A 23,379-nucleotide genomic window follows, 5' to 3' on the forward strand; every position below is an offset into this window, starting at 1 on the left:
TGGCGATTTCAAATTTTAAAATTTAAAATGTAGTCATATGTCATTACATATCTTATATAGTCATGTAGTCAATAAAAATACATTTTTAAATAAAAGCCTATTTTCTGAAACCAGACTTCCTGTGTAGTTTTTATGAATTAGATGAGTGAGCAAGTGAGTGAGTGAGTGAGTGAGTGACACTACTCAGGTAGGCGGGTCAAACAAGCTCTCCAGTCGCTCTGTGTCTGTTCCCTGAAAACATAAAATGAAAGATCTTTGAGATTAATTTCGGACTGTGAGCAGGCAACAAAGCGAATTGCCCAGTTTCAGGGTTTGCCTGTAACATACATGTTATTTTTATACAGTTACTGCTTGCTAAAATATCACTGAAGTGTTCGTATATCCTTTTTGGGCCAGCTTCTTTCAGGAGCTGAAATATGAGCGTGTGTATCTGTGGTGTTCACACAAGGATAAACATATATAATAAATGTACAATAAATGAATGTGCAGCCTGTATTAAATTGTAACTAAGATGGGATGAGTTTTCTAATGACCCTGGCTAACAATTATTAACAGCTGAAACAGCTTGATTATCTGAACAAAGACATTTTATTGCACATGTTTAACGGATGCTTGACTGTACTATTTAATTGTGATGTAAAACAGGCAATATAATGTCCCATGCCAAGCTGATTGCGATTCCTGGAAAATGGAAGTGGGGTACCACTGCTCTTCCTCATTAAAATCATAGGCAGATATTTGAAAGCAACAGTTATCTATTCAGGTATACACGACTGACTGAGCAGGTGGTCCGATTGGAACTTGGATTTAGTTCTGCATTTATTCATACATCTCAATATTCTCCTTTTTAAATCTGCTTGCCATGGTGTCACTCTGTGAGCCAGTCAGGAATGCCCTGCTTGCTGTAGAACAGGGTTGAGCCCTTCAAGCCTGGTTATGTGAAGATGTTGCTGTATATCAATATGGGTCTTACAGCAACATACCATTGAGACTACAGTATCTGTTGACTATATGCTATGAAATGTGCTTTGTGTTTCCTTTTTTGTGTTCTGCACTCAACCTGTTGGGTGCATTAACACCCTGATTTGTGCTGACAGTAGGACGGCAAGGATTTATATTACTGAAAGTAGCCTAGATGCCATGCACTTCGGTGGAAAGGACAGTAATTCCAAAAGTAAGGCAAAGGTATTCGTGTTAGATTACAATTAACGTCAACCTTATTATGTCACCACGCTTCAATAGTTATGACGATTTGTATTCCTGTGCATATGCTACATCAAAAGACATCTTACATATATGATTCATTATTCAAGTGTCAGCAAGTTTAATCTGACCTACTTCAATAGCATGTAGATTGCCCATGCATATGTGGTTGTTCCCAAGATATAGCCTTCAATACCTCAGACAAATCAGGTGGCAGTATTATGAATCATTTCTACAATCATATTGTGGGGCATGTCTTGTGACAGAAGTCCTTGACAAAGTTTAATTAAATTCAGGATAATGGTTCTTAAAGATTGCTTTCATTAGCTAACCAATCAGATGTCAGGATTCATGAAAGATAGCAACATTAAGCATGATTGTTCATAAATCAAGATTATTAGCTCAGTGTAAGAAATAAGGTTTATTAGAATTATTCAACACATGCTGTATTGGTTTTCCTGGTTCTCCCTCCCTGATTGCCTGTTCCAAATCTATAGAGATGAACTGTGCTGTATACAAACAGCAGCTCTCACCAGCGCAGGAACAGTAAAATCACCATGGTAACAGCCACAAGACAGCTGGTAAATTCTACAATAGGAGACGCTTGTCTATAGCATCTGGAGAACGGCAATGCAAAAACAACCAGACAAATCAATTACAAGTGATTCTAGAATATATTTGTTATTGTAAGTAACGTCCCCAACAGAATCTATTTGTAGCAAAAACACTCTTCATTTTGCAGATGATGTCATGGAACTTTAACACATCGAACATTCTTTACAAGGACCTTTTAAAAAAAAAAAAAAAAAAAACACAAACAAACAAAAAAAACCATAAAAACACATTCCAGAGAATGCCATGAAAGAAACAAGGGTTGAAATACAGTTTTATGTTCCTGCTGGCTGCTGATAACTTTGAATTCTTGAATTACAGGTGGAATGTATAGTATCTGCACAGCTCCAACCTTGACTGAAGCATTAACAGAGAAGGGGTACTTTTTTTTCATTGATTTCATCAGCTAGTGGCGATCCATGCCTTTCTAATTAGTAAAATTGTCTGTTTTCAGTGGTCTATGGCTACTATCTTTAATCATATTAATGTCGTTTCTCTTGCACTCTTTGTATGACATACCCGACTGACCGAAGAGTGAGCGAGAAGCCACTCTCTTATGATAATAGGTAGCCACTAAACTCAACATACTGTAAACGAAAAATCAATTAACATTACAGTACACTGAATTTAAGGCCATTTTTATTATTATTATTTTGTTTTTTGAGCAATGTTGCTAGTCTCTACTGGTACTTAGACACCGGAGAAAGTAAATTATACAAATTGTTGGACAAGCATTCACCTCCGAGATGTGCCCTAGTCACAACAGCAAGTGTTACCAAACAATACCTGCCACACATTGATCAACTCTGCAGTTCCCTTTGTACATTGCAGGAACAGTAAAAAGTTTAAGAGCAGGGCTTACATCAGAGCGTGGGCAGACAGCAGTTTATTTCCAGTGCCTGTAACTCGCTGTGTGTGGATGCTTTATTGTATTAGGCTAGACTTTCACTAATACATTCAACAGGAGAACCCCATCAGCAGCTTTTATTTTTGTGACAATTGCACAAAGGTATGCACATTTTTCTTAGTAGTATGCAGCATAAAGTGAACATCTGGATCCAAAATATCACGATGAGACTAGAAATAAATGCATCAGCCGCTATAACCAACCTAGTTATAAACATGCAAGAAAATAGTAGGACTAATAAATCATGACTATTTGCTGCCAAATCGCATGTTATACATGCTGATTACTTTAACAGCTAATTAAGAATACTGATTTCAAAAGAATGTACATGATATATGAAAATATAGAACTGATTAAGCACATTAAAAAGGTACAGATCTTGTTTGCTTTAAAGGGAAAGCAGCCAGTCACTGTTCATTATGTTTGTATTAAGTTACAGGCTGCAGCATTATATGGACCAGCTATATCATATGCAGAACTTCTGTTCACCCATCTCTCATCTTCCATCAATTTGTAATGAAATAAAATCAGCACACGCGAAACGTAATCTCGCACTACAGGAGGAGCCATTTAGCCTAAGCACACTCAGAGAAGGCAATTAACTGCTAACAAAAGGCAGTGTATGTTTACACATTTATGCCCTGGTTTCATCTGTTAGAACTCCGAAGGCATTCTCTAGTAATGCACAACAAGCTTAGCTGAGGATTTAAATAAGTGTATTTTAAAGTAGGGGTCGGAAATGTAATAGTGTCAGCTCACTTACTAAATTGAACGCCACACCTTTATTAGTTAATTATGAACTAGAAACAAGCAGGTTCAAATCAAAATAAAGAGAGCAGCAATACTTACTGTACCCAGTCCTCCCATCCTCCCTTAGCTAGGGTGGGGCTGTAGACTACATCAAAAACATACTATACCATTCCTGGTTTTATAAATAGCAGTCAAATTTGTTAACACAATTATAGTGGGTATCCTTAAAGGAGCTGTTTTGTAACTCAAGCCTCTTGTGTTATTATTTTTCAATAGAGAGGACTGTCTGAACAATCTACATTTTTCTGTTTAAAGAGGGTCATTTACCTTCCAGCAAAAAGGGGCAGATAAAAAAAAAAAAAAAAAAAACATTTTACAGGTTTCACACAAAGAGGATTATTTTTGCCGCTCATCCATATAATCTAAATTCAGAGAAAATGTGGATGCCCCAAGGATTACGGTACACTTAACTCACACACTCAAATAGAAAATACTGCCAAATGTTTGCTCGTTAAGCTTTAATTGGTCATTTTAAGACAAATAAAGTGAGGAAAATATAGAAATGATGAATGTATTTATAAAATATAGGTTAAAACATTACTGTTTTATTTCAGGGCCGAGAGCGTTGGATGTAGTAGCCACTAGAGGCCGCTAGATGGGTGCAAAAGAAATGGTTGAAATAATAGTAATAGAGTTAGTGTTGAAATAGCAACAGCGTTAGTTTGATAGTGAGTTAGGTTTAGGGTTTGATGTAGGGGTTAGGTTTAAGTTGCATATAATCTGGCGTAGACTGAAGTTGCAGCTATATTTTGTTTTACTATATTTTTGTAAATAACTTTAGATTTTTTTTTTATTTTACACATTTTTTTTCCCCCCTTTAAATTAATATAATAAAGATCAAGGACGAGAAATGTGGTAGAATTTTAAGTTTTGTAGGTCTTAAGTTCTTTTGCACCCTCTAGCGGCCTCTAGTGGCTACTACATCCAACGCTCACCGCCCTAAACTGAAAGGTAATTCGCAGTAATGTTTTCACCCATATTTCATAAATACATAATTTCTGTATTTTCCTCACTTTATTGTTCTTAAAATGACCTATTAAAGTTCAACAAGCAAAACATTTTCTATTTCTGAGTGTGTGAGTTAAGTGTATCTTACCTTCAGTAAGTTTTGGAAGATCAGCACAGTTTTTTTCATTTACAATTTAATATACAGGATTTTTCCCCCTGTCCTACTGCACAGGTTGAAGATGAATGGCTTTATTTTAACACAGTGCAATCTTAGTTTTAAATTAAAAATGATTTCTCCCAACTTCTGTACAGGGTGGGGAATCTACCTTTAAAAATTCAGCTTCATGTTTATAATCTGAAGTAAACTGGGATAAGACACTAACTATAAAAAAGTTATAAAATCTACAATATTGAAAGTGACAAGTTAAGGAGAGGGAAGAAAAAATAAACCAGACCAACAATGATGAGACACAACAACACTCTTCCCTCGGTTACCTGGGCTGAGGTGTCAGCAACAGAGATACAGTCCATCAAGCCGTGCCGCCTCTGTGTGAAAAAGGAAACAAGCTGCTGCCATCGAGAGGGCCTAGCCCTGAGCTCGTCTGCCGAGCTTTTCTTTGCCCACTGCTTCTGCTTGTACCCTGTGGAGCAGGGTCCAGAGCTGGCATTGCCACGGTTACCTCGCGAGTACAGCAGGGTGTTGTTTCCGAAGATGTAATTCATCTCTGCTGCTCTGCAGGTGGGTGCCGGTGGCCAACAGCTCTGGTAGTACCAGCTGCTCAGTGGAGACTGTTCACAGAAGCTCCAGATAGAGTTACAAGCGCATCCTCTCTGTGACAAATAACTACAAAAAATAAAATGTCCAGCTACCTGCCAACATCAGTCATCATCTTCCTCTTCAAATCCAGCTGTTTTGGAACTTATTTTGCAGCTTTATAACACCTGTCCTGTGTCTCTGAAAGTGCTGCATGATAATGAAGTCCGTCCCAACACTTTCCCCCTGTCCCAACCTTCTCTGTTACTATTTCTGCGTACACAGACCTGTGCCGATCAAAGGCTGCTGTTCTTTTGTTTGCAGAAAACTAGAGCCTGAAAGCCGGGAAGTGAGATCAATTAGCAGGTAGGATGCTGCAGACGTTGGACTATCAAGACCCTGGGGCTTCCTAATGTAATGCACTGGGTAAGGAAGACAAGTGCGCAAATTAACAGGTTTTAATCACCGCTGTTCTTAAAAGCCAACGACGGTTCACCACAGACGCACTCAAAATAAATGCTGAATCAAACTGCCTACAGCACTTTGAAAAAGCTGCTCCATTAGTATTTTGTTTTATTCCTCTTTACTGTATGAAAAGTTGATTTTTTCATTCATTACACAGAGAAAGCTTTTACATCACTATTGATTTCCCCCTGTCCATTTTTTCTACATGAAAAATTGTGTTCATGCAGTTTTCATGTTTTCTTGTATAGTACCACCCTTGAAACGTAAACCTTTCTGATACAGCCAAAAGGGAATTTAAGTAAACAAGCTGACATAGATTTACTAGAGTAATAGGAGCATCACTACAGTATTACATCAGACTGCACCTAACAATATATTCCTGTGTAAAGCAATGTCAAAACTGTAGTATAACTGTAGTTCATCCATAGTAAATTAATATTCTGTGAAGCCAAACAAAGCCAAGGTGAAATCTTGCTGTTTATAATGTGCTGTGGCACAGGTGTCAAATGAGCTGCTAGACACAGAACAGTCATCCCCAACTGACTAAATCCATGGAAACAAGGAACCCACGAGATTAAAACAGGAACCCTTACTGTTCCTTTTTAAATGTAGCTGTGCAGCATTGCCTATCATGGTGTTCTAACCCCTGTACTCCACAAAACAAAAGGAGAGAAACGCTCCTCTGTACAGCTGAATGTGTATAATTAATAAGGGTGTAACAATTGGATTGTGATACTTTCTTTACATGCATACAGGTATATATGGTATGAGGTATGCATCGTTTGTATTGTGACAATACCAAAAGCACAACTTAGTTGCTGTATTGTGGTTCACCAAATAGTTCTTGTGTGAAGAATAAGTATGTTATACAGTTGGTATGGATCCCATGTATTGCAATACATATTGTATAGAGACCTGCATATAGCAATATGTATCGTGTCGAATCTGGTATACATTATATTACAATGTATAATAAAATGCACATGCATGTTTTCTGCTGCATGTGAAGGCTTTTGTGAAGAGACTGTGTTTGCTTTCAATACTGAAGAACTCTCAAAGCATTAATAATTGACAATCATTACCTACCGTACCTGTCCGACTGTTTGCTCATTACACCTCTGCATTGAAGAAATAGTAATCTTCACAGCACAACTACTACACTATTAATAAAACTGTTACCATATGCCCTGAATCATACTGAAAACACACCTGTTGCAAACCATTTTCTTTTACCTACCTTACAAAGATTCCAGGCATCCATTTTAGAGCACACTCGGGGCCTCTCAAGAACATGCTAGCAGCAGATAAAGCAGAGCGCGACTACAGAAACAGCAGTGCTCATACTCCTGGTATTTAACAAGTAAAGCCTTGGTGACATTTAGACCTGTCTAACTTCAACAAGGAAAGACAGGCGAGGTATTGCGTGGGCATGGATGCTCTGTTAAATTATCCATCCTTCTAGCTGGAATGTTTATGCACAGCGGTTTCACTTCAGAATTTGGGTCTTTGAGTATTTCACTGACAAGATTTTTTTTTTTAATAAAAGAAAGTGGATTTCAAAAGCAACTTGCTGTTGTAAATTGCCCAACACAAGGTTTGTATACTCCCTCCCAAACCCTTAACAGAAAGCTTTAAAACATTCCTATATGCTTCCGTACCCACAGCCAAACTTCAGCTCACAACTATCCCTTAACTGTTTAATCTTAAATCCACTGCATTACAAGTGTATTTACAAATCTTTACCCAGGAAAATCACACGGAGATGCTACACCTCCCTGAACACAGTTAGAAAACCAAAAGACACACGACATTAAAAATGAATAAGAATTCCAACTAAGAGCAAGCGCTACATTCCAGTATCTAGATCGAGTCTCTGCGTCCTTTATCAGCTGATTTATTAGATTTGCTTTTACATTTGGTAGTGGAGGAATTCCAAACTAAAAAGTGCCTGGCAACAAAATACCAAGCAACAAGACTATATTTCTGATGTAAAAAGACATTCAGAATAATTCTATTCTATAATAAGATATCTATTTCAAAAGTAGAAAATAAACTTTGTACTTTCAATGCTTCATTCCTCTTTGAAAACAAGCAATATGTTTAGTCTACTCATTGCAGAGCAGTATAATTAGACATTTCAACTTCTAAAACTACAGCGATGATGGGAATATATGATATGGTAAAAAAAGTATTTCATGTGTTAACAATTAACAAAATGTGCATGTCCTGGTCTTGTGGCAAAGCACATTGCAACCAATAAGATTGATGTCCAGTAGTTCAAAAGTTTCTGCTGATGCAGCAGTTGTTAAAAGAAAGGATTTGCTTTAAAGATGTTTGTGGGTGAGCTCAATGGTGGACACTATCTAGACGACGTCAACACTGATTCTACTATCATTACTGCAGCACATTAGAACAGTGTGCGTCTGTTCATAATTGGCCAGAGCAGCCTTTAGAAAGGATACAAAAAAGGTGGTATTTCACCACCATTTTAAGTCAGAGGTCAAGGTCACCGATAATTGTTGCCATGGCATTTCACCCCAAATTTGAAATCTGTACCTCAAACAGGTTCTGAGATACATGGTGGCTAAATAAATTCTAGCAAATTATAAGGATGCTCCATGCAGTTCATGTACAGGTAGGTATGGTTTATTGAGGCGGGGGAGGGTGGATTCCAGAAGATTTTCTTCAAGTGTAATCAATGCTGTACAATTTTGATAAACCTTGAACATTTCTGACACAGAATAAGCTCTGTCAGCAGGTCAAAGGTCAACTGCATAATAAGTGTAAGCTTAAGTTACCTGCTTCAGCTATCATTTCACTGAAGTACTTGCACAGTATACTAGCACTGGAGCCACTATCTGCCTGGTTTGAGTTTTTAGAGCCGACTTCCACCCTAGTCCAACCTACAATGTATTTAATTCATCCATTAATTGATACGTTCATTCATTTAAACCAGGACAGATCAGTCAATTCCAGTATTCCTGTAATATTGGTGTACTTTAAATGAAGGACAAGCCTATCTAGAAAAAGACCGCTTGCCCTGTCAGGTACAGATTCAGCAGAATCTTCTCTGATGACAAGCTTAGACACCCAGTGTTTGGATCCATAAAATCCCCTTCCACTCCTTTAGTTTCCCTCACTGCAGCCGCAATGCACTTAATCCATATTTTAAAACGGCTTTAACAGCTCTGAATTGAAGCTGCCACTATCTGAAGATTAGAGCCTCGAGGCTGAATGGATTTTAAGTTGTAAACAAGAAGTGATGAATGATTCTTCATAGCTGAGCTTAAAAGTGCAAATCTCGTACTAACAGATAGAGTAGAACATTACACTGCCAGCCAATTCTAAGCAACCTCAAACCCTTTTAATACAAGTGTTTCTTTTTTGTTGTTGTTTTAAATGTATGGTTTTTGGGCTAGGCAGTGTTTTACATGGTATGACCCTATGGTTTGTGTCCAATACTGCACCACCATCTGGGAGAAATTCAGCGGGTACAGTACTTTTTTATGAAAAAGTGTTTATGTGTTTGAATTTTACCATTCAAGAAACCACCTAAGAGGCTCTAATATAAAGCAACTGTGTCAAATAAAGAGCAGGGAAACCCCAATAAATCTGAAGTGATGTGCCTGAATGTCTGGTTCCACTGGGAACATACGTTTTCTGGACAGAAGATTCATTGTTTCTTCAGCACCCCGTTGAATGCGAGATGTCCGATCGTAATGCCATTTTTCGAATTCATGTTACTGTTTATTGGACGATGATAACCCCCTGCATACTGAACGCTAGAAACTTTTAAGAAAACAGATTTGTCCCTAAAACTTCCAGTTAGCTGTAAGCCAATGCTTCTGAAGTAGGGTATGTAGGTGTAGGATTTGTAAAAAGTATTTATTTATGTATGTATTTATTTATTCATCTATCTATTATTATGTATCTATTTATTGTTAAACTTTCTAAGACCCTTCTTCCGCTCAAGGTATTCAGTGCATCATATTCTGGGGGTGTACAGTATAATATGGAGGCTGTCTCTCTGAATACCTGCCTGTACAGTATCTGTATGTAACAATGGTACTTCATGGCTGTATAGAAGTGTAGTCTTTCATAACGTAAACTGTCAGCTGGCCTTTTCTGTGTATGGGGCGTGTTGGGCAAAATAGGTTAATACAGTAGATACATAATCTAATACACTGTAGTGCACATTATATTGTTCACATGCAGATGACTAAGCTCACATTGGTGAAATGCAAACACATTACAGTTCAATACACAATTGTTCAGCTGTTTTAGGTACTGTGCCGTCAACCCTTTAATCACATAGCAAGAAATCAGTCAAGTCTAAGTAATGACTGATGAACAGTCACAAAGTTATGTGTTCCGCCTTAGTATAAAAGGGCTACTGTAATGGCATTATGGAGCAAATGGGAGCCACAACCTTACCGTGTTATAACCGATTCCGCACTATAACGAGGCGTGTTATAAAGGGTGAGCAGTGTATTTGTTCTTCTGCTAAAACTATTGAGATTCCTGTAGTGCACGTAGCATTGCACCACTCAGCTTTCCTATAGCCTATTACCAAGACTGTTAGGGCTGTGCTCAGAGATGGTTCTGAAGCTAACAGTTCAAAGACTGCATTAATAACAAACTAAAGCCTCTTTAAAGCGACACACTCAATATGAATCTCTCTTGAAATAGTCACGATGCCATTCGGGGGAAAAAAAAAAGGTACTCTAGCTGTATATTTTAAAACTTCAAAGTTGGGACACCACACAAAATAGAATGCATATTTCTGACACATGTTTATTCATCTATCAGCATGTGTGTTGTGAATGCAGGGCTGGGGAGCAGTAAATGACTGTATGCCGTTTAAAATGCAGCATACCATAGCAGATCTCTCTCTCTCTCTCTCTCTCTAGAGGGCAGGATGTTGCACCATTTTAAAATCTTGTAATTACTATTAGACAACAGCACTGATACTGCAAGCTAAATGTAAAGATCTAGCCATTTAATATGAGCATAATACAGAACAAACCCCAAAGTGTGGAAGGTGTTAATAAATGGAAACGGAGCATCAGTTATATTGATTTTCTAAATGTCGCATCATGCATTTAGCTCTCATGAATAATAAAAGAATTGTTCTACAAGCTGTTGACTGAAAAAAAATAAAAAGATGACTGCTGTCTTGAAAGGTTACAGTACGGTTTCAGAGCTCTAGTAACTAAACATTAGTATAAAGCAGAGAAAAGCAGCACAACACTATGCATATATCATCACACACTATAGCCTCCTTCCAAACTGAATTACAACACAAGTGGATAGATGATACCCTGACTGCTAATGTCAACATATACAGCAAGTGTTTAAGAGCCTTATTTTAGATAGAGAGAGAGAGAGAGAGAGAGAGAGAGAGAGAGAGAGAGAGAGAGAGAGAGAGAGAGAGAGAGAGGAGAAGATCTATACCGTTTTGGAACGAATGATGTCATACAATGCACTCAAATTCATTTTCCTGCCGGCTCTGTGGTTTTAATGCTGGGAGAAACCTACCAACAACTGCAGCTGCAGCCTTTTGGTTTTCCGTATGCTCCTGATCAAGCGACGACCAATCCTTTTAGCGAACCACAATGATGCCAACATTTTGTGCAGCTCATCAGAGTTTCTCCAAGTTTCCTTCAACACAACAGAAGCAGCAGCAGAGGCGGCAGCAGCAGCGGTTTTCTGTGATTGATCACCCCCATTGGGCTGCAGGGGCCCACGGAGAAGAGATGGTTGGATGTCACTCTTGTGACACAGTAATGCAAAGGTTTAAGATAAATCACAACTTGCAGTTAATCAGATACCGTCGAAATTATGCAGGTGGTGCATCATTCAAAACAGACTTTGGCCCCCTGAAAGCTTTCCTTTAAAATAAAATCTATCAAAAAATGTTCGCTCTTTTAATCTGTGCGTTATTGCCTGAAGGAGTTAACGAGAGTTGCTCGAGGTACAGCAGAAACCCATCTAAAAAGTGCTGCCTGCTTTGAATTCCAGATCCTGTCTTTACAGTCACCAGCTACAGACCTCACCACAGACCTAGCGTTAGCAATTGCAAGCAAACTGATTTAATTTGGTATACTACTGAGTCGAATTCTGCAGGCAGCAGGTAAAATAAAGAGGGTGCGACAAGACATGGCAGAGTCTGAGACTTCGACTGTCTCGTCTTTAATGATTCAGCAAATAAAGCTCCCAGAATCCTGACTAAATACTGCTGCACTTCTTATGTAGTCTTTAATTGAAAGCACAAGGGGCATCTTCGGAAATAATTGCTGCTTGTAAGAACGAAGGTTGCAGAAATCAGGCATGCACTTCTTTCTGTTGTATGCTTTAACTTGTTTTTTCAAAATAACATCCTTGATCTGGAGCACACCATTCATTGCATATGCTTCTGTTTAGCTATGTTATGGTAAGGAGCTGTGCTGCTATACAGTATGTGTGTGGTTTTTTTTACATAATGACTAGGATTAATGCATTTAAATGCAATTGTTTGTCTCTGCTTAATATTGTAAAAAAAAAAAAAAAAAAAAAAAAAAAAAAAAAGTAGGAATGCAATACATCCCTTGATACAATAACCCAGAAGTAGGACTATTTGGTTTAAGATGCCTACTGCTATAAATCAGTAATAAATGATGCAACCTAATCAACTGATATTGAAGGAGATAATGCAATCCCTCCCCCCCCCCCCACACACTTCCTTTTTCATTCGAATGGAGGAAAACATCACTTGTACAAAATGTGGGGAAAGCAGAGTATAGTTGGCGGTTATTCTCACAATAGATCAAATGTATTAGCTTCTATGCTGGTGTGATCTGTAGCAATTAGCTGCTTTTAAAAAGAAAAGAAAAATAGATTATTTAGTACCACAGCTAAGATAACAAGTGAATGGAGTCTAAATCCAGGCATCGGTCGACATAACATACTGTAACCACCACACATTTCAGGCACAGGTGGGGTCAGCTTCCTCATTCTCATGAAGAGTGGTTTCTCCAGGGCAGTCTTGTAAATGTTAAAGAATGCCCCAAGGAAGTTTCCTATGTGTAACATACATAAGAGTTTGCAAATGAGAGGAGGCCATTCGGCCCATCTTGCTTGTTTGGTTGTTAGTAGCTTATTGATCCCAGAATCTCATCAAGCAGTTTCTTGAAGGATCCCAGAGTGTCAGCTTCAACAACATTACTGGGGAGTTGGTTCCAGACCCTCACAATTCTCTATATAAAAAAAGTGCCACCTATTTTCTGTTTTGAATGCTCCTTTATCTAATCTCCACGTGTGACCCCTGGTCCTTGTTTCTTTTTTCAGGTCGAAAAAAGTCCCCTGGGTCAACATTGGCAATACCTTTTAGAATTTTGAATGCTTGAATCAGATTGCCGAGTTCAATCTTTGTTCAAGACTGAATAGATTCAGTTCTTTTAGCCTGTCTGCATATGACATGCCTTTTAAACCCGAGATAATTCTGGTGGCTCTTATTTGCACTCTTTCTAGAGATAGTGTAACATACAGATCCAGCCACTGCTTGTGCTGACCATGCTCAATGAATCAAGAGTGAATGAATCAAGCGTGCACACAACCTGCATGTACACTGACCCTACTTATGGAGACACAAAACAGAATATATTCTAGGGTATACAGTACAAAAACACGGCATCTGGAAATGTGTCTATTCAGTGCTTTGCTTGCTACAACTGGGGGAGTTCAGCTACCCCAGTGTAGCCATGACCTCAGGGTTCCTGGGTGACAAAGGAAGCTGGTTTGGTCGTGGGATCGGAGGACGCCCACTGAACCTTCTCCTGAGCCATGTGGGGAATTGCTGTGGTGAGGGGAAAGCGATTGGGCATTCCAAACTGGTGACCACAGGTGAAAGGAATTTAGGGTTACAAAGTGTTTACTCCAGTTTTTAATTAACTCCAAGTTATACACCAAGTTATTCTTAAATGACGCTAAAAGTTTTTGTTTTTCATGATTTGTTTCTCATTTAAAAAAATATTAGAGGAAACTTTTTGAAAAAATGGCCAATTGAATCTGCTCTCTACAAGACCCTCATAATACAACAAATGCTGGTTTGAGTTCTACCTGCAGGGCAGAGCAAGATCACACTACAGCAACACTTTGTGGTACATTAACAGGTTGACAATGTGGCAACTCAAGGCAATTAGGCTGCAAAATGCACAGAAATCGCTGTGATGTCAAGTATGATTGAAAACCACTGAAAATGCCATTGGTCCAGATGGCATGTTTGATTGGAAACCTGAATCAGATGCTGCATTTGCAAAATGTTTGGGTTACACACTTTAAACAGTTTATTTCAAGAGGGTCTATTTTATTTCAAGTAACAGTGAACCTAGTTAATACTGCCACGTATTACCTGTGGTTCCGGTGAGAGGAAATATTTTATGTAATTTATCAACCAAAACAAATGCTTGAAAAAGAGCTAAAGAGATTATATCAACTTTAGAACCCATTATCTGGTTTCTCATTTTATAGCATATCTTTTCTCATTTTGCAAATAATTTCAGTGACTTCTTCCCCCCCATCACAATAAACAAGCTTCCTGTATAGCAGGCCTTAGGTTCCACTAATATCTGTGTGACATTCAGTGAAGAGGCAGGATAAACTGTCTTCATCCGAGTCAAAGTGAAAATAAACACCGGGAAACTAAATAACCTGCAACAAAATGATAAAAGGACTTGAGAATGCTGCGATAATAGGTTTAATTATTCCGTCTTTAAGGTCACAAGATAATACAATATGTCACTCAGGCAGACAGAACAGCCCACAAACCACAAAAGCAGAACACACTGTCCCTACCATACAAGAAAACAACATCATATTCTGGCGCCAGCCAGAACAGAACTAGAATGAGCTACAATCACAAACAAGCATTTGAAAAGCAGCTAAGGGTCATTTTCCAGAATAGTTTTGCACAAAAAAATAAAAAATAAAATAAATCAGGAGGAAACTACAAGCTTCGTCATGCACTGTACATTTGCTGCCCTCTAGTGCTTGCAAAGAAAACTGCAGAGACACAAGACACAGACTAGTGCCCTCTTTGCTGCAATGCAACTAAGAATCATACAATTGAAAACTATTCCAAACAGCTTCAAGGCTGCAAGGTAGAAGCTGTTTCAACCAACACATATGCTGTGCAAAAAAACAAAAAAACAAAATGCCAAGGACACCACATTCAACAATCATGAAACATTACCTGAGAGACTGAAATGCTTTGTGACAACAAATCCAGCTGAGAAGAGGGAAGCGCATCTTTTTCTAAAGTCGAAGGCCCATCGAAGATGCACTCCAGGGACTCTACCTATAAAGGGGCATGTTACTGTACCTGTTTAAACAGAGCAAAGCCATTCAACTAAGGCTACAGAAACAGAGACTGCATGCTTTCATATACATACAAAAGACTGCAGATGTTAAGGATTTTGCACACTGCATGGCTACAATACTGAATTGATAACCATACCATAACCAAACACTAGCTGATGGACTACAGAAAGTACAGCGATGGACAAAAGTTTTGCATCACCTACAATTTTAGGGTTGAGACCCCCCCAAAAAAAAAAAATTGTAATCAAAGAAACTACAAAAAGACATCGCAAGAGTCTACCGGAAGCCATAAGTAGTACAGTATTTCATGTTAAATTTTGAAATGTCAATATATATATTTTTTTTTTTAATGAGTCAGTTTTTCCATGAAAGTATATGGGAAAACTACAAAGCAATATATAATTCAATATGTTAACGTAACATTATTCAGCAGGTTTCATTCAGCTGTGTAGCAAAATTAGTTAATTCTATAGGGCGATGCAAAACTTTTGGCCTTAGCTTTACATCTAGTATCTAGGTTTTATTAAATGAAGACCTGATAATGATATATGAATAGAAGTGACACTATTGTTCCCATTTATCAAGTATATGGTGCTGGAGAGTGTCTGCAGCACCCACTGACAAAATAATAGAGAAAGTAATTGAATAGGTAGCATTTAAAAATGAGGACTGCTTTGAAGACCACAGTTAATAGAATGGTACATCTAAGTACTTGGGAAAGCAGTGTTCATTAGGAAAGTGTTTACAGGGACTGTTTATAGATCAGACATGCCCAGCAATCCCGGGGAGGTTCAAGATGTTTACACCATCTGCTTTGGCAAGAACAAAATGGGCAAAAACAGTCTTGCAATTCAAAAACACATTTCAAAATTACATAAATAGCTTCCTACAATATTGTACAACCCCTCAACACTTGTCATGGACTGTCAGTTACTAAATAATAATGGTGTAGCGGTTTAACAAAGCCAATTCAACACAGTAGAAGGATAAACAGGTCTCAGGTTTGCCTATATAATATCATATACATGGTCATTTTTGCCTTTGAATATATTTCCATCAATTAATTGAATATCCAAAGGAGTGTTGCAGAAATAATTAACCCTGAGAAGTGTCCCTGAATTACTTAAAGCATTAGCTGAAATGTTTGTCTCAGATTGAGGCATTTAAGTAACATTCACATTTTGATTTAAAATTAACAAATTAGACAGTGCTTTACCTATTTGTTAGAAAACAAACATTACAATCTGCATTGCACTGTGTGAAGGCAGTTTCTGCCGACATTGGAACACAGTGTCAGTGGTAGCTGTTCTGGCTGACTAATAACAATGTGTTTAAAATAATGAGTTCTACAGGTAGGCATGGGTCACAGTAATGGTTTGTGCTCAGTCATTTCTGTAACCCAGTACAATTTCCCTACAATAAGAGCCATGCGTTAAACTAACCACAAGGTGGAGCAAGTTGTATTTATTAAAACACCAACTTAGGTTAAAAGGGAACTGTTGTACTTTTTCCTTATGTATGCAAATGTGTAAATGATGTATACTTTAGTTATTTATTGTAGCACTTGTGCCTATTTGGATAGTAACAGTTTCCTTTTTATTTATTTACAGATTTTTACATTATATATTTATACTTTTTTCAAACCATGTAGCCTTTTTAGATGTTGAATACTAAAACTAGCAGGTGCTTTTTTAATTTCTTGTGTTCGTTCAGCAAGAATGAACTAGGGGATATATAACCAAACAATGTCTGCTTTGTGATGAAGCAGTGTGCAGAGAGCACTGCAGGTTGTATTGCAACATATCACACTGTATGACAAAAACCTCTATCGCATAGTTATGAAGCCAACTGGTTGTGCTGTCAGACTATAAACAAAACCTGCCATGTCATTGTTTAATACAAAAATATACAAAAACACGTGTCAGTTTCCACTCAGTCAGTGTTTACTGTAAGCAGGTTTCACTACAAATAATGGCAATTTGATGTCTTTGCTTTATTTTTTGCAGTCAGAGAAATGATAGTTATACCGAGCAGGTAGGCACGTGACAGTCTAACAATTATACGGTGTCAGGTCATTATGTTGCTCGGTCTTTATTGTCATTCATGCTACAAATCTTAACAATGCTTCAGGGTGGAAATGACAACAGGTGGTGGTGTCCTCCCTTCAAATCTGAACACACAGCCAGGGGGCAGAGCCTTGAGGAAGTTTAGGGGAGTAGGAGGAAAGCCGTGGCATGAGAGTGTTGACGTATCCAGAAACCCCTCAAAGTCAATCTCGGGTGCATTACACTGTAACTTTAAAGGCAACATGAAATGACAGGCACAATTCGTCAGCTGCAGTTGCAGTGCCAAGTATCTGGTGCCAGACACCATGTGGGGACGGAAAGACATACACCTGTGTCAAGGGATCTCTGCTCAGTAACACCCCAGCAGGTACTAAAAAAGAATGGACTGATCAATTCTACTGCAGTAGATGGTCTGGCTCGTAATATCAGATGTTCCTCCTTGCACGCTATTCAAACAGGTACAGAACAATGCTATCTGTTGCAGGGAAAACCCACTTGTCCATGTGCACCGAATTACAGACTACTACTGTTGTACAGTTCAGATCCTTTTTGTTAAAGAAAATTAATTTAAATAAATAAATAAATAAATAAATAAATAAATAAATAAATAAAACTTGCAGCAAATGCAAACATCTGATTTTAATTAACCTTTCCAAAGGGCTGGCATAAGTATCACAGTAAGTTGAGACTACCTGCAATGCGTGTTTCTTTTTAATTTGTATTCCAAGGGCAGGTAAAACAAAGACGATAAAACAAGCTAGATCGGTTCAATGGAATTGAAGGTTCTAAAGTAGCAAATGGGCTGCGACAGTATGTGTGAATCTTGGCCTTAGAAAAGCATTCAACCTTGTAGCCCCCTCAACCCAGAACATTGTGCCAGAAATACATCCATAACACACATTGAAAAGGGCTTCTGCAGATTTACAACACTTTTGTCTTTTCAACAGGATCCTCTGGATCGTTCGGTCTAAAAGCTCATTTTGGGGGTTTTATCAAGAAAAACAACAAGGAAATATGCCACAGGGTAGTCGCCATCTTTCCTGCTAAATAACCCATGTCACATCCAGTTCACGTCAAAGGGGAATACAGTGGGTCGTCTTTGCTGACTTCTTGACCCACAACACACAGACACACACACACACACACATTCTTGAAAAAGATGGTAAGGTTAAAACAGAGATTATACACCACAAAAAGACAAGGCAAATCGAGACATGGATTATTGTACAAACCATAAGCCAGATGTGTTAAAGTTGGCTATCTCTACTCTTTCCACAACATGTGTGCCAATGTCCTTAGATGCACATGCATCAGACATGCAAACACACAAAGTTGAAAAGGTTGCACAGGTTAACATATCCCACTGGTACTCCTGCCTGAATTAACATTAAAACTAAATCATGAAATAAGCATTAGACCAGGTGTATGCATTTTACTGACAGTTCTGTTTATACCATTTTAATAGCCATTTGTATTATAAAATCAGATAATAAGAAAATAATAATAATAATTTGAAATGTGTTCTTACTCCACAAATATAGTATGGTTCTTATTCCACACCTATGGTACGGTAATATCTGTGAAAAGTTTTATTATTTTGACATCTGTGTTGTAGGCATTCAAAGGCTTCCTTGTTAGCCTCCTGCTGCCATTGCAGAAATCTATCGCATTTTGCATGCTAACTGTAAAGTGCTCTGTGATGCGTTGCTGGATGACTAGTTGTGATAGATGCCTTTGTGGAACAAGTTTGGCAGTCTTCAGTCTAGTTCTAGTGTTGTTTTGTTGGAAGCAAGCTCATCTACCCTCTAAACTGTGCTAAAGCCTTGCACTTCCACCTCTCTTGCTCTTTAGGTAAAGGAAGACTCAATATATCAATCTGGAAGTCGTCAAGGCATCAAATCCATACATTTGCGTTATTCATTGTTTCTAGTATTCCCAATGCCTCCTGTAGCACTGCACACCGCCAGTGAGCCGGGGGAGCCTTCTAGGACATATTAGTCATCTATTCAGCCTCCACAACAAATTTGCTGATGAAAGGTGCCTTAAGGTGAGCTCAAAATCAAATATCTAGCGCAGAGGGAAATAAGGACAAGTCAAAGTGCAAGGGAGAGCGATGATGCAGCTGGAGCGTGTTTTAATGGGAAAAACAGATCAGGGAAATGACACATTACCATGAGCAAGAGAAACCTGAGAAGAGCTGCTGTTGCTGATTATTGAAAAATCACCTCAAACCACATCATGGGTCCTTGAACAAATATACAGAACTGCAAGTGAATTGGTTTTGGTGTGGAAAATAGAGCCAATGCTACACAAAACAGCTGGGTTACAATACAGTAGGCTGCACTATAATTAGGGAGCACTGTAATCAATTTGATTTATGCTCCTGATAAAGGTTTTACACTAAAATGCAGAAAACTAAAACGTTTAAAACTTGAAACAATTCTAGAATGTGACTGCAAAGAATTGCTAATTAAGGGTAAACTGATTTTAAAGGAATAGTGTGATTAGTATCATTAAATTTACCAGAAACCATCTTGTCCAGTAACTAGTCCAATCTTTTTTTTTTTTTTTTTTTTTTTTTTTTTTTAAATAAAATAATAATAATAAAAACAATGAACTGCCTTCTCTTTTCTAATTGGTTGATGGTAAGTAAAACTGACAGGCCAGAACTGTGAAAAGCTGGCAGTCTGCCTGCAGTTACTTAAAAGGCTAGGCCTTTATCACAGAAAACTGAAAAAAAAAAAAAAAAAAAAGAAAAATCCTTTTTTTAGGTATCCTACAACACTTCAGATACTATATTTCAGCACAAAGTTCCTCAAGACCCACAATAATAATGGTTCTTGTTTCTGAGCAGTGGTTTTTATTCTTTAAAAAGGAGGCTTGGTAAAAGAGCATTTAGGGCACCAGGACTTCTTACTGACAACAGTGAAAGAAAATACGAGTCCCTTAAAAGCCATACAGAAAAACTTCTATTATCCAAACTAACTGGAACCACGGGGTGTTCGGATAAATCTGTGAAACTGTTAACATCACTTTCCCACAGAAGAAAGGATATAATACAACCTTTTACCTTCAAATACATAAACACAGTACAGAACTAGAGTTTGAGGACGGAATAGCGCACTTTCTATAACTCCAGGCCACAATAGCACAGCACACAACAAGACAGGTTAGCAAGGGGCTGTTTGGATAAATCGAGGCTTACTGTAGATGTTTAGAAGAGGAAATTATGAGTCCACGATATTTAAATGGAAAACCTTCAGAAATTTACCCATAACTTTTAAAACAAAGAAATATAGTAAAAGTAAACTTTGTGAAACATTTTGACAAACGTTTCAACTATAATTCACAGTATTATCATGTAAAACTTTTAAGTAGATGTTTCAGCTGGTGACTTTATCAGTATATCAACAATGTTATAAATGTATAAACAGACTGAAATACTTCTTGCTAAAACATGTACATTTCTTTTTAGTACTATTATATAAATATCTACCAAGAAGCCATTCTCATTTATAAGGACAGGCAAATGCATCTTCTTCACAAACATCATGCAAGCAGGAATCATTCTTGAGCCAAGTCACAACACAACCCATTCAGACAGAAATATGGTGTTGACTGCAGGCAGTGTTGTGTTGCAGTGTTGACTAGAAATGGATTTGCTAACTTTCTGAATGTAAAATGTTCTATAGGGTTTATAGCTTAATGTAAAAACAACACACAACTAAAATGAATATCCATACTGTGCCTCTTACCTTCATAGGGGAGATGTGTGAGTGAGAGACAAAACCGTGTACATTCTCAATCTGTGAAAGGTTCTTTTCTGATACATGTACCAACTCTGGTCCTTTCACCTCATTGGTAAGGTGTGGGGGACTGTGTTCTTGTGGAGGCGTGTCTTCATCTTGGTAACGGTATTTCTGCAAAACACAAAAACATGGAATATTTGTTTAAAAATGAGCATATTTAAATTTTAACACATATTTTATAATACTAATGGGTCATTCCATACGAACTCAACCAGTGCCGTTGCCTGTCAGTCTGAGATTTTCCTAGAAAAATTCACCTGGGGGTTTTCAAAATGAAATTATTTTTTTAAAAATGTCCCCTTCGACCTGTGACCTTGCAAAGGTCAACCTAAAGTGAGAAAGGGACCTTGACCAGAAAAATCACTGCAATTTAGATGCTACCATCAGGTGTAGCACCTCATTCTACCTGTATTGAATAGGGCTTTTCAGATATACTAGGAGCACCATACTCACTTCTGGCAAATTGCAAGACGAGGGGTATGATGAGTTTTATTCAAACGTCAGCCTAACCCTTTACACTGTAGGAGATGTGGGTCCTAAAATGTAAGTATTGCTGTTTGAACCTTAGGAACCAGTCTTCCAAATTCTGTGAAAAATATTTTGGTTTCAAGTCCCACCACTGGTCATTAAAATTTTTGCTATTTGTACCAAGTTTAGGCCGCAATAACTTGCGTGGGGGGACTCCAAAAAATCACCCAAAGATATGTTTGGATAGATATTAATGAGATCTACAAGCATCAAGCAAAATATGTTGGTATCGAGGGATTTTGGATTTTTGAAGTTGCATTTGTATGCATTCGAACATTGCTTATGGCCACTGTGGTGAGGCTAAAGTACCACATAGTTTCTGTGTCAGAAAACCCCCAGGTGAGACGGATGGGCAACGAAATGTCCCTTTTCTGGTTGAGTTGGCGTGGAATGACCCTAATACTAACTGGTTGAACATAAAACCTAAGCAAAGGATATTAACTGAACCCTGGAGAGGTCTGACTGCACTCGTTGGGTTTTCCTGACCAGTAGGGGGTCACTGAAGTGCGATGAGGGAAACTACCCCAGACAAATTATTTCTGTAACCCTGCAAAAACACCAAGTCCAATACAGCTCTCTCCATGTGGGTCTCCAGACAAGATCAGCATGATGCAAGATTTGAACCATATTTGTACTACAAGCTACTTGGAACCCATATTAGGTGTTCTTCATTGTATTTTGATAGACCTCAGTGGTTTATCATGCAATTGCCCTCTGTGCAAAACATAACCTAAGGTGTCTCAATACCAGCACCTGCATCCTAGCGGTCTCTTATAAAACGGACAATAACTTCAAATCAATCGGATCAGAACAGGTCATGTTATCACAATGCCCACAGGCATCAATAACTAGGATGTTGAATGTGACAATGAAAACAGCTTGTAGAAATGACAGAACTATACAAGACCCGTTCGAGTAGTCCGTGGGGAGTTGTAATGCATTGTCTAGGGTATTCATATGGAGTATTAGATTCTGCTTTTAGAAAGGGCTTTGCATAGTGCCAGAAATCCCAAGTGTACACTTTACTGTAATTTTACAACAGTGACGCTAATCTGTCACAAACTTCTGCTAAATAAAAGCAGTAAATTCATAAACAGCCATGCCTAATTATACCAACGCTCTATCTCTGCAATTAACTAGACCCCTTAGGAGCAAAATATCGACAACGCTGCTTTTTATTAACCCAACTTGATAGGAGTTAAACAAAATATTGATAAAAGAAAAGTGAATTCCACCTAAGCACAGAAGCATTTTGCAGTGTCCTGAGACAAAAAAGATAGTGCTTCTAATTACTCCTCGTATTGAGAACCTCCCTGATAAATCACTGAGATTCAACAGCACACTGATTCAACAAACGATTTTGTGAATGTCATGACAGGGCAGCATCCTGTGCTCTAACTTCATGTTATACTGCATCGCTTTCTAGAATTTCTGAAATACTGAAAAAAACATTACTAAACCCATTGCCATTCAACAATCCTTCTGTCAAAGCATTTCATAAATACTGAAAAGGCTGATATCACTATGTAACACAATTTTTGTTCCTGGGTAGTAAGTGTTATTTCCTAATTGCTTATGCCTCAAAAGTATAGAAAATGGCTATTATTCCCCACAAACTTTGCTTTTGTGACCAGGACAGTGATATTTTGAAATTTACCTATTTCCAATGAGAAAACGGGCGAATGTGTGTCTCTTCGTTCACATGAAGTCAGAAAAAAACAACATATGAATCCAAATTAACATATATTTATACTAAAGTAATACAAAAATGACTACAAAAGATTTAGAAGTGAGTAGTTTTTCGAGATTTACGATTATACTGTAAATCACTTTCACGAATCAGCCCCCAAATGTAGTCTCCCATCATGTTCTTGTTATACTGTCCTTGGTAGCGGCGTTCAAAGTCCAGTATATCCTGGT

The 23,379-nt window shown here is 38.0% G+C and overlaps 1 protein-coding gene across 29 annotated transcripts in view; it reads right to left on the reverse strand.

Annotated features, from left to right (window-relative positions):
- LOC117423772 (disks large homolog 1) overlaps positions 1 to 23,379 on the reverse strand; it is a 172,399-nt gene that overhangs the window by 74,676 nt on the left and 74,344 nt on the right. For all 29 annotated transcript variants that reach the window (XM_058990173.1, XM_058990163.1, XM_058990154.1 and 26 more), the window contains one exon: positions 20,878 to 21,042. In XM_058990173.1, the coding sequence (XP_058846156.1) occupies positions 20,878 to 21,042 (165 nt within the window). The remainder of the gene's footprint in view (positions 1 to 20,877; positions 21,043 to 23,379) is intronic.

Source organism: Acipenser ruthenus, chromosome 17 (genome assembly GCF_902713425.1).
Source record: "Acipenser ruthenus chromosome 17, fAciRut3.2 maternal haplotype, whole genome shotgun sequence".
In the NCBI taxonomy this organism is placed as follows: domain Eukaryota; kingdom Metazoa; phylum Chordata; class Actinopteri; order Acipenseriformes; family Acipenseridae; genus Acipenser; species Acipenser ruthenus.